Genomic DNA, 18,207 nt, shown 5'->3' on the forward strand with positions numbered 1-18,207 from the left:
GAGTGATATGGGCTGGACTGCATAGTGTACTAACAGATGGTTAAATTATTTCTAACTATAGAAATGTCACTTTTTTAGGTATCTCTTTTATTGACTTTGTTAGTCTAAAACTTACAGGATTCATCATTATTTCTTTAAGAGAAAATTCTACAAGTGTTAGTGTTAGGTTAAAATATGCTTAATTTTAAGGTTTATGCTACATGTTGGCATATTGAAATTTTAGAATATAATCCCAAAGAAATAGCTTTTCAAAAATAAGTATTTACATGAGATTCACTGTGACATACTTAGTAAGTATTAGGAAGGACTCAAACCAGATTGAGGGATATTTAAGCAAATATGGACATAGGGTCCTTCTTGCTTAGCGGGCCTCTCTGAACATGCTAAATAAACACTTGTCTCAGAACGTGGCTCTTTCTGCTGTCTGGAATTTTCTTGCTTTGCATATCTGTATAATTGACTTTCCTACTACCTCATCTTCTCCTTTGTTTTGTTCTTAGTACTTAATGCCATGTACACACTGTAAACTTACTTTTTTTTTTTTTTTAAAGAGATGTCTGTATTATTCAACTAAGATGTCAGCTCCTTGTAAGGACTTTGTTTTGTTCAGTTAAATTTCCAGTACTGGAACAGTAGTATCTGACACACAGATGTTGCTTACTAAATATTGAATGAATATTATTACACAGGGAAATGATACTGGTTAGAAATTTTTTAAAAACCCTAAATGGAGGGGATTCAGCATAATTTGTACACCTAATTTCAGTAAAATTAAAAAATGACATAAAAAAAGAAATAAAATTGTGTAAACCCTAAAGGACAAAGAACAGAAGAGCAAATCAGCATGAGAATTAACATCTTGGAAGAAACAGATGGACAGGATTTAACTGATGAACTTAGGTTTTCATTTTTCTGCGTTTAGTTCTGTACTTGCAGAAAGGGAAGTTAATAAAAAAAAAAGTAAGATGGATCATCCCACAAAATTCCAGAGAGGCTCAGGAATTCCGGGTACCAAGCGCCTCTGAAGATGAGAGTGCTGAATGGAGCTAAAAATTCGAGGGTTGGTTGAAAGTCTGGAGTAGGTTAGACCATAGATTTTCCTTCTCCATGTAGTATAGACTGCAAAAAACTGAATGCTAATTATTTGAAGAGGGTGGAACCAGAGAAGTTTTGACACAGGTGGTGGGAGGTGGGGCAAGGGTAAAGGGTCTTGATGCAAATGGGAAATGAATGAAAGCTTACATACTGAATGGTGACATCACTAGCCCTGTTTATTTTCTTTGGTCCCAGAATGCATGTTGCCTTCTTTATAGATTTTTAAGTTGAAACATTCTTTGGGAAAACTTAACAGAAGGGAAGTGATGTAAAGCACTGACATTTAGTGAGCTCCCCCTCAATAGAGTGCCATCCTGTGTGGAGCCTCACCAGTTTCCAAACTTGTATCTAGCTTCTGATTTTTTGTGATGCCTCACACTTCTTCAACAGCAGTTTGAAGACCACTCCACTTGGGAGAACAAAGCAAATACTCGAAAGACACTCAGAAGAGATAGTGCTGAGAACAGAAGAAAATTTAAAAGTGACTTATAGAGACAGAGAGCAGGAGATACTGCACTAGTGAAACAGGAATAGGAAACTACAAAATAGATTATTCAGAGAATTAAAAAAGGGAATTAAAATAAAAATCTAGTAAAAGTGATCTGAGGAGAATGGGGATGGGGATGAGGTAAATGAAGGAAAAGGTAAGAAAAGTAGAGAATCAGTCCAGGAGGTCTAACACCTGAGTAATGTGAGTTCAAAAAAAAGATAAAAGATAAAACCAAGTGGAGAAAATATCACTGAAATGATACATGTGGAACATAAGAATTGAATGATGTAAATATCTAGATTAAAGTAGGTCTCTGAAATAAATGCCAGCAGAATAAGTAGAAAAGAATCACCTTAAGGCACATATCATTATGGAATTTCGGAACACCTGGGATGAAGAGAGATGTTAAACACTGCCTTGGAGAAAAAACCAGGTCTCATATAGAGGAATTTTCTCAATAGGAGTACACTATGCTAGGAAACAATGGAAAGATTCCTTCAAAACTCCTTTTTTTTTTAATGTTTATTTTTGAGGTGGGGGGAGGGAGGGAGGGAGGGAGAGAACGTTATCAGGAGAGGGGCAGAGAGAGACTGAGACACTGAATCCAAAGCAGGTTCCAGGCTCTGAGCTGTCAGCGCAGAACCCGATGCAAGGCTCAGACTCACAAACTGAGATCATGACCTGAGCCAAAGTCGGATGCTCAACCAACTGTGCCACCCAGACAGGCGCCCCCTTATCTATCTATCTATCTATCTATCTATCTATCTATCTATCTGTCTGTCTAATCTTTATGCCCAGCATGGGGCTCAAACTCACGACCCCAACATCAAGAGTTGCCTCTTCTGACTGAGCCAGCCAAGCACCCCCCTTCAATACTCTTTAAGAAACAATTATTTTCATTCTAGAATTTTATACTTAGACAATCTATCATTCAATTGTGAGAATTTTAAAATTGAAAAGTCTTAATTTTTTTATACCACATACCCTTTTTGAGAAAGTTATAGAAATATTCTCTAAAAGAGGGAATAAGTCAAGAAAGAAAAAGGCTGTTATAAATGAGAAATAAGTGAAAGGAATTCCTTGGATCAAAATGAACAGACAAAACCTAGACCAGACAAGCCAGTCTAGATTGCTGCAGATTAGATAGTTTTGGAAAGGATGTCTCCCGAAGGGAAAATGGACTTGATACTATAAGTATCAGGTTTTTTGTTTTGTTTTGTTTTGTTTTTTAAGTAAACTGTGCCACACATGGGGCTCAATCAGACTCATGACCCTGAGATCAAGAGTCGTATGCTCTACCAACTGAGCCAGCCAGGTATCCCAAATGTCATTTTTTTTTTTTTTGAAGGACCTTTATAAGGCCTCTACAGGAGTTTGGAGTCATTTTTCAAAGACAGCCAAACTTGAAAATAATAAGGAAAGATTTAAAGAGGTAGAAGCAAGGAAATGTAATTATAGTATATAAGATAGCTTGAAAAAAATGTTTACAGAGGCATGCTAATGTAAACCTGAATGTTGATTTAACTCCAAACTGATGGAAATTAGAGCATGTGAGAAGGAAATTGTGAAGGTATGTTTGGTACAATAGTTAAACCCTAATCTTCTGTAAGATGGTAAAAAATGTCTAAAATTGAAGAATCAAGAAATAAGATAGACCTCCAGATAAACTCTGTCTTGACTACTAGTTTTATGAAGTCAAAGTCAACAGCTCTTTCCCTCCTAATACTTATGCAAAAAAATTTAAGTGCATTGTGAAGTTCTTTTTTCTTTTCTGTTATTTAAGAAAATTCTTTTGAATGTTTATTTTTGAAGGAGAGACAGACAGAGAGTGAGCAGGGGAGGAGCAGAGAGAAAGGGAGACAATCCAAAGTGGGCTCCAGGCTTTGAGCTGTCAGCACACAGAGTCCAACTCGGGGCTTGAAATTCACAAACAGTGAGATCATGACCTGAGCCGAAGTTGGAGGTTAGGATGGAAGGTTAGGATGCTTAACCAGCTGAGCCACCCAGATGCCCCTCCTTTGTTATTTTAAAGTATAACATCTTAGGTTTAGATAAAACTTTCTAAGGAACTTATTTGCCGTGATACTTTTCATTTATGTGAATTTATAGACCTCCACATGCTTTTATCTCATCTGATCTTAACAGCCCTGTGCAAGTAGTATAAAGTGTTTTAGAAGTGAGGAAAGTAAGAATGACCTAGGATCACATGCTTATATTAAGGGAGAGAAGTAGGACTTACTCCCCCTACTCTGTTTATTCTGATATTTACCATTTTATATCTTCTTATGATGAAAGAAAGATCTGGAAATTCTAATGCCTACTAGTCTTTTGTACTTTGTATTTCCTAATTTAGTTATAATTAAACTGTTGTCTTACCTTTTATTTAAAATTGTAATAAAAACCACATAACAAAATTTACCTTAACTATTCTTAAGTGTATAGTTCAGTAGTGTTAAATATATTCACATGGTTATAAACAGATTACTAGAACTTTTCATCTTAATCTGAAACTACACTCATTAAACAACTCCCCTTTTCTCCCTCACTCCATTCCCTGGTAACTGCATTCTACTTTCTGTTTCTGTGAATTTGGTTTGTGACTGGCTTACTTCACTTAGCATAATGTCCTCAAGGTTCATCCATATAGAATATGACAGGATTTCCTCCATTTTAAAGGCTGAATAATATTTCATTGTATATACCACATATTATTTATCTGTCAATGGACATTTGGTTTGCTTCCTTCTTTTGGCTGTTGCATATAGTGCTGCTAATGAACGTGGATGTGCATATAGCTGTTTTGGTCCCTGCTTTTAGTTGGATATATACCAAGTGGGATTCTTGGGTCACATATAGTAGTTTTATTATTACTTTTCTCAGGAAACTCCATACTATTTTTTATTGCAGTTGCATCATTTTACAATTCCACTAACAGTGTATGAGGATTTCAGTTTCTCCTCATCTTTACCAACACTTGTTATTTTCTGTTTTTTTTTTTTTTTAAGTTTATTTATTTAGTTTGAGAGTGAGAGTGTGCAGGAGGGGCAGAGAGAGAGGGAGAGAGAGAGAGAATCCCACACCCCGTGAGATCATGACCTGAGCCAAAATGAAGAGTTGGACACCTAACCGACTGAGCCACCCAGGCACCCCTCTGTTTTTTTGATAGTAGTTATCATAACAGATGTGAGGTAATACCTCATTGTGATTTTGTTTTGCATTTTTCTGATGATTTGTGATATTGAGCATCTTTTCATATGCTTCCTGGCCATTTGCACATCATCTGTGGAGAAATGTCCATTGAAGTCCTTTGCCCTTTTTTTTTCTTAGAAAAATTTTTTTAATGTTTATTTTTGAGAGAGAGAGAGACAGACAGACAGACAGACATACACACACCAAGGAGGGGAGGGACAGAGAGAGAGAGGGAGATACAGACTCTGAAGCAGGCTCCAAGCTGTCAGCACAGAGCCTGATGTGGGGCTCGAACTCACGAACTGCGATCATGACCTGAGCTGTAGTCAGACGCTCAACCGACTGAGCCACCCAGGTGCCCTGTCCTTTGCCCATTTTTAAATCAAATTATTTTTTTTTTTTTGCTGTTGTTACTGAGTTGTAGTTCTTTACATATCCTGGATATTAACCCCAATTGGATATAAGATTTGCAAATATTTCCTCCTATTTCTGTAGGTTGCCATTTCACTCTGTTGATTGTGTTCTTTGATCCACAAAAGTTGTAAAGTTTGCTGTAGCCTATTTGTCTGTTTTTACTTTTGTTCCCTTTGTTTTTGGTGTCATTTCCAAGAAATCATTGCCAAATTCAATGTAATGAAGATTCCCATACGTTTTATTTTAGAAGTTTTATATTTCTAGGTTTTACATTCAGGTTTTTAATCCATTTTGAGTTAATTTTTGTATATGGTATAAAGTAATGATCCAATTCCATTCTTTTGCATGTGAATATCCAGTTTTCCCAGCACCACATGTTAAAGATACTGCCCTTTCTTCATGGAGTGATCTTAGTAGCCTTGTTGAATAAAACCACCCTGTGACCCAGCAATTGCACTATGAGGTATTTACCCGAAAGATACAAAAATACAGATCCGAAGGGGCACATGAACCCCGACGTTTTTAGCAGCATTATCAACAACAGCCAAATTATGGAAAGAGCCCAAATGTCCATTGACTGATGAATGGTTAAAGAGTTGGGGTGTGTGTGTGTGTGTGTGTGTGTGTGTGTAAACATACATACATATGTACATGTGTATAATGGAATATTACTCAGCCATCAAAAATAATGAAATCTTGCCATTTGCAACGACATGGATGGAGCTAGAGTATATTATGTTAAGCAAAATAAGTCAGAGAAAAACAAATACCATATGACTGCACTCATATGCAGAACTTAAGAAAGAAAACAGATGCACATAGGGTAAGTTGGGGGAGGGTGGAGAGAGGGAGGCAAACCATAAGAGACTCTTAAATACAGAGAACAGACAGGGTTGTGGGAGGGGTGGTGGGTATTAAGCGCTGGATGAGCTGATGAGCGCTGGATGTTACAGGTAAGTGATGAATCACTAAATTCTCTTGAAGCCAATATACTATATGTTAACTAACTAGAATTTAAATAAAAACTTAAAAAGAAAATCATTTATATATGCAAAAGTTTCTTTCTGGGCTCTTTGTTCTATTGGTGCATTTGTTTTTATGCTAAAACCATGCTGTTGTCTTCTTCCTTTTGTTATTTTTTACCCCTTTGCGGTTTTGCTAATTGGAAGTATTGTTGTTAAGAATAAAGTGAGACCAGTTAATTGCCACATTATGAAGAATGTGTTGGAATAACTTACTGAAAAATAACTTTAGTGTATTATTTTGGCTATGTGATTTTTGGAGTAATCTGAAAAAATGATCTCCCTAAGGGTAAGGATGATGTTCTTAATTCTTACAACACTTTAATTGCAGGGTGTGGAGTAATTGATAATGTCTGAAGATGCAGGGGTATGGTAAATTTGCTGATTCCAGAAGAAACCATTTTGTACCACTTAAGTGTGCTATTAGAGTAGGGCTGGTAGTAAATGAGTCAATGTATCAGCCAACATTCTTTGTTTTTTTGAGTGGCTTTGAAATAAAAGGACACAAGTCAGTGACTGATTTGCATATTAATCTTCAAATGTGTCTTTTCTTTAAAGAAGGGGGGAAAAAAGGAAAAAATAAATTGAGAACTTCTTTGCCTTTTTCTAGGCTTTCAAATGGCTTAAGCCTGGAAAAGCTTAGGACATTAATCAGTCATTGCAGTAACTTATTTTTTCTGGTAGTGTAATACTGTACTTTGAATTCTCCTATACTGTATACTGGTGAGATTGCTGCTTGTTTTATTTCTTCTCAGAATCCTCTGTAGACTTCATCTCTGTCTTTTCTTCTCAAATCCCTCTGGCTCTACCCTGCTTACCTGCTGCTTACCTTCCACTTTCCCCATAAAACCCTGTTCATTCTGGTCAGTTTCTCTTGTCTCTGAATCAGTCCTAATTTCTACCTGTTTGTCAAGAAAGATTATTCTATCAAGTCAAGTGGACTTTTCTTCTATTCTGGAGTAATTATTTTCCTATTATTCTAAAACTTACAGCTTTTCAAAGTTAAGACCACGTTCTGTATTTCATGAGGCTCTTCTAGATGGCTGTAATTTTCAGTTGATTTCTCTAAACTTTGTTTCATTTGAAATTCTGTTTTGCCTGGTTTTTTGATCTCTCTCCCACTGAATTGATAAGAACTTTATCTTATACTTAGGTATGCTCTACCAGCAATGTAATATAGTACTGGATATACATCAGGCATTAAAAACTTTTTGTTTCCATCTGAATTCCCCCCTCATCTTTTTTTTATTTTTTTCTTCTCTCTATCCTTCCCATCCCTTCCCACTTCTTTTTTAACATTCCTTAGATTTAGCTGATTATAGTTAATTCTTCCAGTGGCATTCAGTCTCAAAAAGTCTCCTGATTTAATATGTTAAATTTCTTTGTTGGGAAAAAATTTGCTTCATACTGTATTTTTAAATAATGTTTTAGGGGCGCCTGGGTGGCGCAGTCGGTTAAGCGTCCGACTTCAGCCAGGTCACGATCTCGCGGACCGTGAGTTCGAGCCCCGCGTCGGGCTCTGGGCTGATGGCTCAGAGCCTGGAGCCTGTTTCTGATTCTGTGTCTCCCTCTCTCTCTGCCCCTCCCCCGTTCATGCTCTGTCTCTCTCTGTCCCCAAAATAAATAAAAAATAAACGTTGAAAAAAAAAATTTAAAAAAATAATGTTTTAAACATGTATTAAAGTTTGGATTTCATATCTGTTTGACAATTGACCTATACACATAAGCTAGTAAGAAGGCAAACTCACAGAAAATGTTTTACAATGAAGATCATATTTCCTTAGTTTACAAAGAACTTATATAAGCCAATAAGAATAAAAATTAGTAATGCAATAGAAAATGTGAATATAGGTTCTGAAAAGGCATTTAAGAAAAAAAGAAAAATAGAAATTTGGCTTTTTCATAGTTAAATGCAAATCACAATGACAATGAGGTACTACTTTTTTTTTAATCAGATAAACAAAAATTAAGTTTTATGGTACTCACTGCTGACAAGGGGAAATGGAGAAATGGCCATTCTAATGCATTGTTAGTGGGACTTCATTTGTCTGCAAGTAATAGAAATTAGGACTTCATTTGTCTGCAAATAATAGAAAACCTGTCTATTGATAGTAGTTTAAACTAATAGGGACTTAGTTTCTCGTACTGTGTGAAGTTGACATTGTGTTATTAGTAGCTTGATGATGTTAGGGCTGGCATTTGAAATTTTTTTTAAATTAAAATCTTTATTTTGAGAGAGAGAGAAAGCAGAGGAGGGGCAGAGAGAGAGGAAGGGAGAGAATCCACACTATCAGCACAGAGCCTGACGTGGGGCTCGATACTCTGAACCATGAGATCATAACCTGAGCCAAAAATCAAGAGCTGGACACCTAACTGACTGAGCCACCCCGGTGCCCTTGGCATGTTTGAAAAAAAAAAAAATGTTTATTTAAGTAATCTCTACACCCAATGTGGGGCTCAAACTAAAAGTTGCACGCTCTTCCTACTGAGCCAGCAGGTGCCCCAGGGCTGGCTCTCTTAATTTTCCTGGCCAACCCCTAATTGACTGCTTCACGGACATAGGTTGTTTTAGATATAATGTTCAAGGTGAGAAGAAAGTGGTAGAACCTACACTATTTGTGACTGTTCCGTTTAATCAGAAAAGCAGAATCTTTCCCAGGGCTCTGTAGCAGATGTCTTTTTCAGTCTCATGATTACTTCCTTATATGGGATTAGGTATATTGCTACTTTGACCAAGAACAGTGTTTTATTAGGAAGATGGTGAGAGGGGATATTGGATTAGGCAACTAACAGTGTCTTGCCACATGGCTAATGCAATTTTTCTAGAGGTGAAATGTCAGCATCTTCTCAGATTTAATATACACGTATTCTTTGATCCAGTGGTTCCATTGTTCAGAGTTTACCCATGAGTAAGTTTCTGTTCTTCTGAGTTACTTAGAGAACTTGGTAGAAGTACAACTTTCTGGGGCTGAGTCTACATCTCAGAATCATTGGAGTTGGGACCAAGGAATCTGTATTTTAAAAAAATGGCCTACTAGGTGACTATTGAGTGGAGCTGCATTTGAGAATTTCTGTATAGACTGTAAGGAAACTCAGTTGTTTTTTTTAAGGTTTCATTTTAAATGTTTATTTATTTTTGACAGAGAGAGTGTGTATGTATGTGTGCACATGAACTGGGAAGGAGCAGACAGAGAAATAGAGGATTCTAAGTGGGCTCTGCGCTGACGGCAGAGAGCCCAGTGCGGGGCTTGAATTCCACAAACCCTAGAACATGACCTGAGCCGAAGTTGTACCTTAACCGACCGACTGAGCTACCCAGGCACCCCCAGGAAACCCAGCTTTTTAAAGTAGACATTAAAAAAAAAGGCAGCCAGGCAGCCATTGGCATGCATAGCTGGCTTTTCTTAGAACGAAACAAAACACCTCCTTTTTTCCTTCACTTGAGCCAAATTATTGCAGATAAGCCAAAAGAAGTAATCATCAGCCCAGTTATATAGGGAGAACAGGTGTTAATATCAAATATTTTTATTGTATTTCATTTTATTTGGTATAAATACCTGTGTGTCTCTGTGTTTTCATGTATATAGTATATACATAGTGAACATCTTTCTGTATCAGTACAAATGTATGTATTTCCTTTTTAATTATTGTTTTGTATAAATATGCCACTTACTAAAGCAATTCTGTTAGTACTTCCTTCTCTGGTTGCTGTTATACAGTGTTGTAATGAATGCTTTTGAACAAATAAATGTTTTTGTTTGATTATTTCTATAACATGAAATACACACAATTTCCATTTGGTACATTTTACTTGACTGTCCACCCAAGAGATGTCTTTCTAATTGTTGCCAATTTAATATCTCATTTTAATTTACATCCTTATTAGTAAAGATATGATGCTTTCATGTTTATTGGTTACTTTCATTTCTTTTTTTGAATTACTTAGAGTCTTAGTCATCTTTTTAATTATATTGTACTATATTAAGTAATTGTGTATTCTGAGCATATTTTAAGAGTAAATCAGTTTTATGGTCTGTTTAGTTTTGAGAATAATCCCTCACTTTAATAAATAAGACACGTTTTATGATTCAATGATTCAGGTTCTATTTAAACTGTTAGTGAAAGGGATGAAGCCAGCTGTTAAAATCTATTGTGTTAATATTTTATAGGATAGGGGTGCCTGGGTCGCTCAGTTGGTTATGGGTCTGACTTTTGATAGTGGCTCAGGTCGTGAGATGCCCCTGCATCAGGCTCCGTGCAGAGTTTGGAGCCTGCTTTGGGATTCTCTCTGCGCCCCTCCCCCACTCGCTTGTCCTTGTGAGCTCTCTCTTTCCTTCTCTTTCTCTCAAAATAAACATTAAAAATTTTTTATAGGATAAAAGAATAATCTCTTACTATTTTGTGCTCTTAATGAGATGATTAATTTATTATATTTCAAAAATGTTTATTTATGGGGGGGTAGAGCATGAGCACGGGAGGTACAGACAGATGGGGGAGAGAGAATCCCAAACAGGCTCCATTTCTCAGCATGGAACCCATGCAGGGCTGGATATCACAAAACATGAGATCATGACCTGAGCTGAAATCAAAAGTTGGATGCTTAACTGAGACACCCAGGCACCCCTGAGATGATTTAATTTAAAAGACTTTATGCAGTTGTTATCCAGATTGTCAAACTTTCATAAATGTATTTTTAATAACTTTATTCATTAAAAAATCACTTTAATTTTTTAAAATCTTACTTTGTATCTTCTGTGATAAAATCAAACCTAAGGGTACCTGGGTAGCTCAGCTGGTTAAGCATCTGATTCTTGGTTTCAGCTCAAGTTATGATCTCCTAGTTTGTGGGATTGAGCCTTGTGTCGGGCTTTGCTCTGACAGCATGAAGTCTGCTTGAGATTCTCTCTTTCTACCTCTCACTGTGCTCCTCCCCTGCTCTTGTGCATGCTCGTGTGCGTGCTTTCTCTCTCTCAAAATAAATTTAAAAAGTTAAACCTAGTTGCTAGCAGTTTTAAAATTTATAAGTATGTATGTTTTCTTTCTCCTTTCTAAAACTTTATCCTCAGCTAAGTAATGAACCTCTCTCTGAAACATTTATATCCAAGACCAGAATATGTTTTGTTAATTTTATTTTTATCCTACAGAACAAATATTAAAGATATTTTGGTTTTCCAGGATTAATAGCAAGATAAATTTAGACATCGGGTTTTTTATTTTTAGCTAGCTAGGAAACATTGAATTCTAGATATGATTATTTCTTGAGGGAGCAAGCATAACACTCAGTTATTGAAGAATGAATTAAATCCACCTTTACTTCATTTTTACTCAAGCACCCAGCAATAAAATAGCAAATTTTGGGGAAATTTAGATGTTATAGAAATTCATTTATAATATAGAAACTAGCTTGGAGCCTGCTTCAGATCCTGTTTCCCTCTCTCTCTGCCCCTCAACTACTTGCATTCTCTCTCAAAAATAGATAAACATTAATTTTTCATTTAATTTTTTATTTTTTTATATGTACGGAAACTAATAGGACACCTGGGTCACTCATTTAAGCGTCTGACTCTTTGTTTCAGCTCAGGTCATGATCTCACGGTTTCAAGCCCCACATTGGACTCTGCGCCGGCAGCTGGGAGCCTGCTTGAGATTCTCTCTTCCTCTCTCTTTCTCTCTGCCCTTCCTCCACTTGTGCTGGCTCTGTCTCTCTCAAAATAAATAAATAAACTTAAAAAAATTTAAATACAGAAACTAATAAACTTGCTAATAATAACTTACAGGAGAGATCAGAATGAAATTACTATATTGCTTTAGTAACTAAATTACTATTGCTTTAGTAACTGTGGCTTTTAAAAGGTGATTTCGATGATGACAAACATTTGGAAGATGTTCCTCTTTGTGTTTCCACAGATCATTAACTGAAGACAAAATAAGCAACTATGCAAAATTCTCACATGGAAGAGTACAGAAATTCTACTAATGGCAGCACAGGCAACAGTTCAGAGGTAGTGGTAGAACAGTCTGCTGATTTCAGTACTGAGATTATGAATGTTACGGAAATGGAACAGTCCCCTGATGGATCTCCTAATGTGAATACATCTACAGAAGAAAATGAAATAACAAATGTTGTGGACCTTCCAGTGACAGAAACGGAAGCAAATTTCCCTCCTGAATATGAAAAATTCTGGAAAACTGTAGAAAACAATCCTCAGGATTTTACAGGCTGGGTATATTTGCTTCAGTATGTAGAACAGGAGGTTAGTAACTATTTAAATGGGACTAGAGGGACAGGTTAATCAAGTAATACCTGATGAGGCTTTATTGTTTTGTAATTAAAGTTGCATCTTTTATAATTTTCAGATTAAGTTGAATAACATTAGATATGTACATTTTTTGGCTTCAAAGGATAACTTTCGTAGCATTTGTATGTTATGGAAAGACAATATTAATAGAGTCAAAGTAACATTTGTAAAAATTGGTGTGTGTGTGCATGCATGCACGTGTAGAATCACTGAATTAAAAGGTTACCTTTGAATACCTTGCTATTCAACAGAATTATGTGCTTTTGTTTCAAAGGATTAAGATTGTATATGCAGGAAAAAGAGATGTTGTGTGTGTGGTTTTTAAACCTGTCATTTATTTTGAGATATTACATTTGGAAGAAATAATAAATATTTTCTGACAGAAACCTCCAAGGTTTTTAAACACCTTGTTTTATTTTCATCAGAATCACTTGATGGCTGCCAGGAAAGCGTTTGACAAATTTTTCATACACTATCCGTATTGCTATGGTTACTGGAAAAAGTATGCAGACCTTGAAAAGCGGCATGACAACATTAAACAATCAGATGAGGTGCGTACATTACTGAATAAAATTGTCTCCATTAGGTACTGTAAGCCAAATAATAACAAAACAAAGACTTTTTTTTTTGGCTGGCAGTACCTACGATTTATGGTCAAACAATTTTATAGGGTATTTTATTTGCATTTGTCACTCTTGTGGCATTTGTAGCTAATATTTTCTCTCTTTGTTGGCAGGTGCGTTAAACCTCTACAGTTTGTCAAGCTTTGCAGTGCAAGCCTCTGTATTACACTGCAGCTTAACAAGTAGGGCAGGGCTTTTCTCTCACTTACATTTATTTCTCATTTTCCAAACAATATAGTTGGTTTGCTAGTCACATTTGCTACGTCTTATTGCATTTTTGGTCAGACGCTGTCATTGATGCTCTAATGGGTCTGTGCCCTATGGTCTGTAACCCAAAGCCTGCCCACACAACCCGGTCAGAATGCAGGGACTGCTGCGCTTTGAAGATCAAGACTCTGCACGTGGGGATCAGAACATTGCCATGTTCTATCCAACCTCCACCCAAATGGTAATGGTAGATTATTTAAACAAAATTCCAGTAATTAGTATTTCTAAGGTTCACCGGATAACACAGTGTTGCCTCTCTGTTAAGAAATAATTAAATATTTGAAGTACAGTTTGTTGTTTTCTTCTTAGGTGTATCGGCGGGGGCTTCAGGCAATACCTCTTAGTGTTGACCTATGGATACATTATATAAACTTCTTAAAAGAAACATTGGACGCTGGTGATCCTGAGACAAACAGCACAATAAGAGGGTATGGGAAACATTGATATTCAAATGTATTCAAAGTAGGAATAAGTATTCTGATGTTAATAATAGAACTACTTATGAATGGTAAACTGAATGTTTAACATGTATTTCTTTTTCACTATTTAAAAAAATGATACATGTAATAAACTTATGCATGAATATAAAAATTGCAAATAAAAATATACTCCTTCATTTGACACCTCTGTTCCTTATGTCCCCAGTCCCATTTCTTTTGTGGTTTATAAATTGTGTGTTCTTTAATACATACATAGATGTACATACATGTGTGCATTTTGTACATATATGATTTTTTAAAAAATATAACAGAATGCTTTGGAATCTCTCCCTACTGTATTTTTTTAACCATTGCATAAGTATTTTGTAGTGTCAAAGGTACTGTCTTTTATTTGACCAAATCCTTATTCATAGGAAATAATCAGTGCTGTAGTAAACATGTCTGTACAAAGTCATTATTTATGTAGAGCATGCTAGAAATGGAATTTCTGTCAAAGAGAATCCAGGGCTAAGTTTTATCAAGTGTCATTTCAAAAGTGGTATCATTTTTAAATTCCCACAGTATACATGAGTAGTCTTATTTCCCAAAGCTGTCCATGCCACTTCCAGTGGTAGCTCGTTATTTTAGTTTGTGTATCTCTAGATTGTTCATCCTAGTTTGTTGTTTTTTTCATATACTCGTATAAGCCATTTACTCATTGCCTGTTCATATCATTTGCTCATTTTACTTTTGGATTGTCTTTTTCTTACTGATTATAAGCATTTTAAAATGTGTTTTCTTTTTTTATCAAAGTATGTGCATATAGTTTAAAAAGTCAGTGTTAAACTGCTTAAGTGTTAAACCCCTGTTGAACTATTTTAGCTGTTTTTTCTGACATTTTCCCACATGTTTATAATAGCAATTCTTTACTGCTGTTTTCTGTCTCTTCAGTTCTTAAGATTCTGTGATGGTAGAGGAGAACTTTAGTTAATGTATACTCTGTTTTCCCTTTACTTATTTTCCACAATGGATAGGTTTCAAAACCTTCTATTTTTCTTGGAGTTAATTACCCTTTCTTACATCTCCCTCTTTTTTCCCATTTGCTTAGTTTTTCTTTGAACATTTAAAATTTCCCACTCCCTCCCAACAGCTAATTTCAGTAGTCAGTACTAATACAGACTTTCCACGATGTACGAATGCTTTGTTAAGTCGTTTTTTGAAACTAAAAAAGTATATATATCTAGTGCTATTCTACTTAATCTAAAAATTGTTAAAGTTATACTCAGAAATATAGAAATTCCATTTTTTACCCTTCCTCTTGGCGGAGTATTCCTCTTGGAACCTTCTTTTCTGTAGTCTGGATTAGTCTCTATCTATCATACAGCAGTTATTTTGGAATTTCCTTCTTCTCCTAATTCTAGCATATGTCTTTACTTCTTTCCTGGGTTTCAGGCTCTATTTTTGAGAGTTTATTAGATGCTACTTTTTCCTGATTGATGTGTGCCTTTAGAGGAGTGTAACTTCTTGATAAAGGATGCTTGGGATGAAAAAAATTAAGATTTTGTATGCCTGAAACACTTAATTGATGGTCCAATGGGGTATAGAACTTCGAGTTGGAAGTAATTTTTCCTTAGGGCTTTGAAGGCATCTCTCCATTCTCGTATTGCTTCTGGTGTTGTTATTCAGAAGTATGATAATGCTCTTCTGGATTCCCTTTATATGACTTGTTTTTCCTCATGGAAGCTTATAAAATGATTTATCTTTGATAAAAATGCAGTTTTGTTTGTTTTTTTGTTTAAAGAGTAGATCTTTGTTTATTTACTTATTTTGAGAGAGTGTGAGCAGGGGAGGGGCAGAGAGAGAGGAAGAGAGAGAATCCCAAGCAGGCTCTATGCTACTAGCACAGACATGGGCTTGATCTCATGAGCTGTGAGGTCATAACCTGAGCTGAAGTCAAGAGTCAGATGCTTAACCAACTGAGCCACCGAGGCGCCCCCAAAATACAGTTTTCTAATGATATGCTTTGGCGTGGGTTTTCTTTTTCTAATTCATTGTGTTTTACTTAGTGGGTCTTTTCAATCTAGGGTGCTCATGTCTTTCTGTTCTGAGAAGTGTTATTATTAGGGTACCTGGCTGGCTTAGTCCATAGAACATGTAACTCTTGATCTTGGGGTTGTGAGTTTAAGCTACATGTTGGGTGTAGAGTGTACTTAATAAAATTAAAATAAAACAAAATAATTAGTACTGTATTTGTTTTTGTGTTGCTAATTTCCTTTCTATGTTTTTCTCTGTTTTAGTTGTTGGACATTGGATCTTGTTTTAGTCATTTAATTTTCTTATCTTTTACTTTTTTCATGTCAGATTTTGTTTGACTTTTTGAGGTATTTCTGTGACCCTTGTATTGGATTTTTAATATCTGCCATCAGTTTTTTAATGTCCAAGAATCTTTCTTGTTCATTGTTCCGTTTTTTTTTTTTTTTTTAAGTTTATTTTTGTGAGACAGCATGTGTATGCGAGCAGAGGAGGTACAGAGAGAGAAGGAGAGAGAATCTCAAGCAGGCCCCATGCTGACAGTGTGGGGCTCAATCCCATGAGGCATGAGATCATGACCTGAACCAAAATCAAGAGTCAGTTGCTTAACTGACTGAGCCACCCACGTGTCCCTCATTGTTCCTGTTCTTATAGTCTCCTATTCTTGTTATGTGGGTTAATGTATTTTTATTATTTTTTAAAAGGTATTAAGAAATGTTGATGTTTTCCTCTACTCCCAGCACTGTTTCCTCTAAAGTGTTTCTGTTTACTTGTTTTTGTCTCTGACTTGTGTGATATCTGGATTTCTGTTCATGTTAAAGATGTGATTTTAATAAATGGAATGTAAGCTCTTTGGGTCTTATCTGTGGGCTATTAGTTGGCCTGGCAAGCTTCACAGTAGCATGGTCAAGTGGCCACTCAGGTTTTTGTTGGGGGAATCCCAGTGTTGGTATTCTTATATCTTACTCCTGTGTCAGGTGGTTTCTCATTTAAGGATCATCTGATCTGCCTGGAGAATGTATACCTAGCTCCTGAAATCCCATAGCTGGGCAGAAAAGAAGAGGGTTTAAGGTTTCTTACCATTCATTAAACAAATCTTGTAACATCCTGTCTTTAGTTCATTACCTTCTTATCATACTTCCTCTCCCAACTCCCCAACTTTTCTTAGTGTCTGGTGTGTTAATTTCCTGAATCATTTTGGGATTCTGCAGGGGCAGTAACATGTGTTTTACTGTCTTAAAAAGGTTAGATATAAACATACACATGTGCATGCACACACATACACACTCAATCCTTTATTACTTATATTAACATATTCCCTCCAGTTTTAGCACATAACACATTCTTTAAAGTTTGTTTAGGATGTTTCTTTATCATGTGTTTTTATCATTTTTTTCTTAATGTGGCTCAGTCTTTAATCTTTTGTTGGTGTCTGAGTTTTGTGCCTATCTTGTCAAGAATATATAAATCTGGTGTTTTCTTCTAATTTCTTAATAGTTTTTTGTTACCATTTATTCATCTAGCATTTAAATTTGTATCTTTTTTAAGACACAAATTAACCTTTTATTTTGTCAGGCTTTTCTATGTTGGTTTAAAATAACTTCTTTATCATATACTAATCTTTCCACATGTACATTGATCTATTTTGTTTTCTTGAAACTATTTTGTGATCCATTTTTATGTTACCTGGCTAGTGCCATACTTTTAATTACTATAGCTTCCTAATTTCTTTTGATGTCTTTCAAGAAAATGCCATTGCATTGCCCTTTTTGTATGTTAGCTCACTGTTAGAATTTGTTTTACCTGACCCACTCAGAATTTGTTAGAGCTTTGATTGGGATTGTATTAAAGTTGTAGGTTAATCTAGGCAGGGTACTTTTATACTGTTAAAAACCCCTGTTGATTATAAGATACTTATTTTGAAAATGTGTATCTAAAAGTTTTATCCCATCGGGATGTCAAATCCAGTGATTAAAATTGCTTACAAAAATCTCTTTGAAATGAGTTAGGTAGTTTAAAAATACATGTGTTTTTTTGTTTGTTTTTTAGTTATTTTTTAGTTAGCTGGAGACGTAGCAGGAGAGACTTTTGAAAGTTTTAAAATATATGTCTACTTCTCATTCCGTTACAAGGCAGCTGGGTCCCTTCTTGGAGTTATTTTTCCAGAAAATTATTCCTTAAATTGAGATAAAATTAGTTTCTGTCTTCTGCCCTAAATATATCTATTCAACATTTCAAGTTTAACAAATATTTAAGTGTCTGCATTGACACTTTATATGTTTGCAGTGTGTATGTTTGCATTATAATTCTGTATAAGATAAAATTGTATAAACATACATATATTCCCTTTTTGTTTCC

The 18,207-nt window shown here is 35.6% G+C and overlaps 1 protein-coding gene across 6 annotated transcripts in view; it reads left to right on the plus strand.

Annotated features, from left to right (window-relative positions):
* Positions 1-18,207, plus strand: part of PRPF39 (pre-mRNA processing factor 39) — a 38,828-nt gene that overhangs the window by 6,492 nt on the left and 14,129 nt on the right. Inside the window, exons 1-4 of one of the 6 annotated variants that reach the window (XM_047863814.1) lie at positions 12,441-12,464; positions 12,935-13,314; positions 13,418-13,580; positions 13,709-13,827. In XM_047863814.1, the coding sequence (XP_047719770.1) occupies positions 13,494-13,580; positions 13,709-13,827 (206 nt within the window). In that variant the 5' untranslated portion in view covers positions 12,441-12,464; positions 12,935-13,314; positions 13,418-13,493. Of the gene's footprint in view, positions 1-12,117; positions 12,465-12,932; positions 13,581-13,708; positions 13,828-18,207 lie in introns of those variants that run through there. The other 5 variants (XM_047863815.1, XM_047863810.1, XM_047863811.1 and 2 more) reach the window with 5 other exon arrangements.

Source organism: Prionailurus viverrinus, chromosome B3 (assembly GCF_022837055.1).
Source record: "Prionailurus viverrinus isolate Anna chromosome B3, UM_Priviv_1.0, whole genome shotgun sequence".
NCBI classification, from domain to species: Eukaryota; Metazoa; Chordata; class Mammalia; order Carnivora; family Felidae; genus Prionailurus; species Prionailurus viverrinus.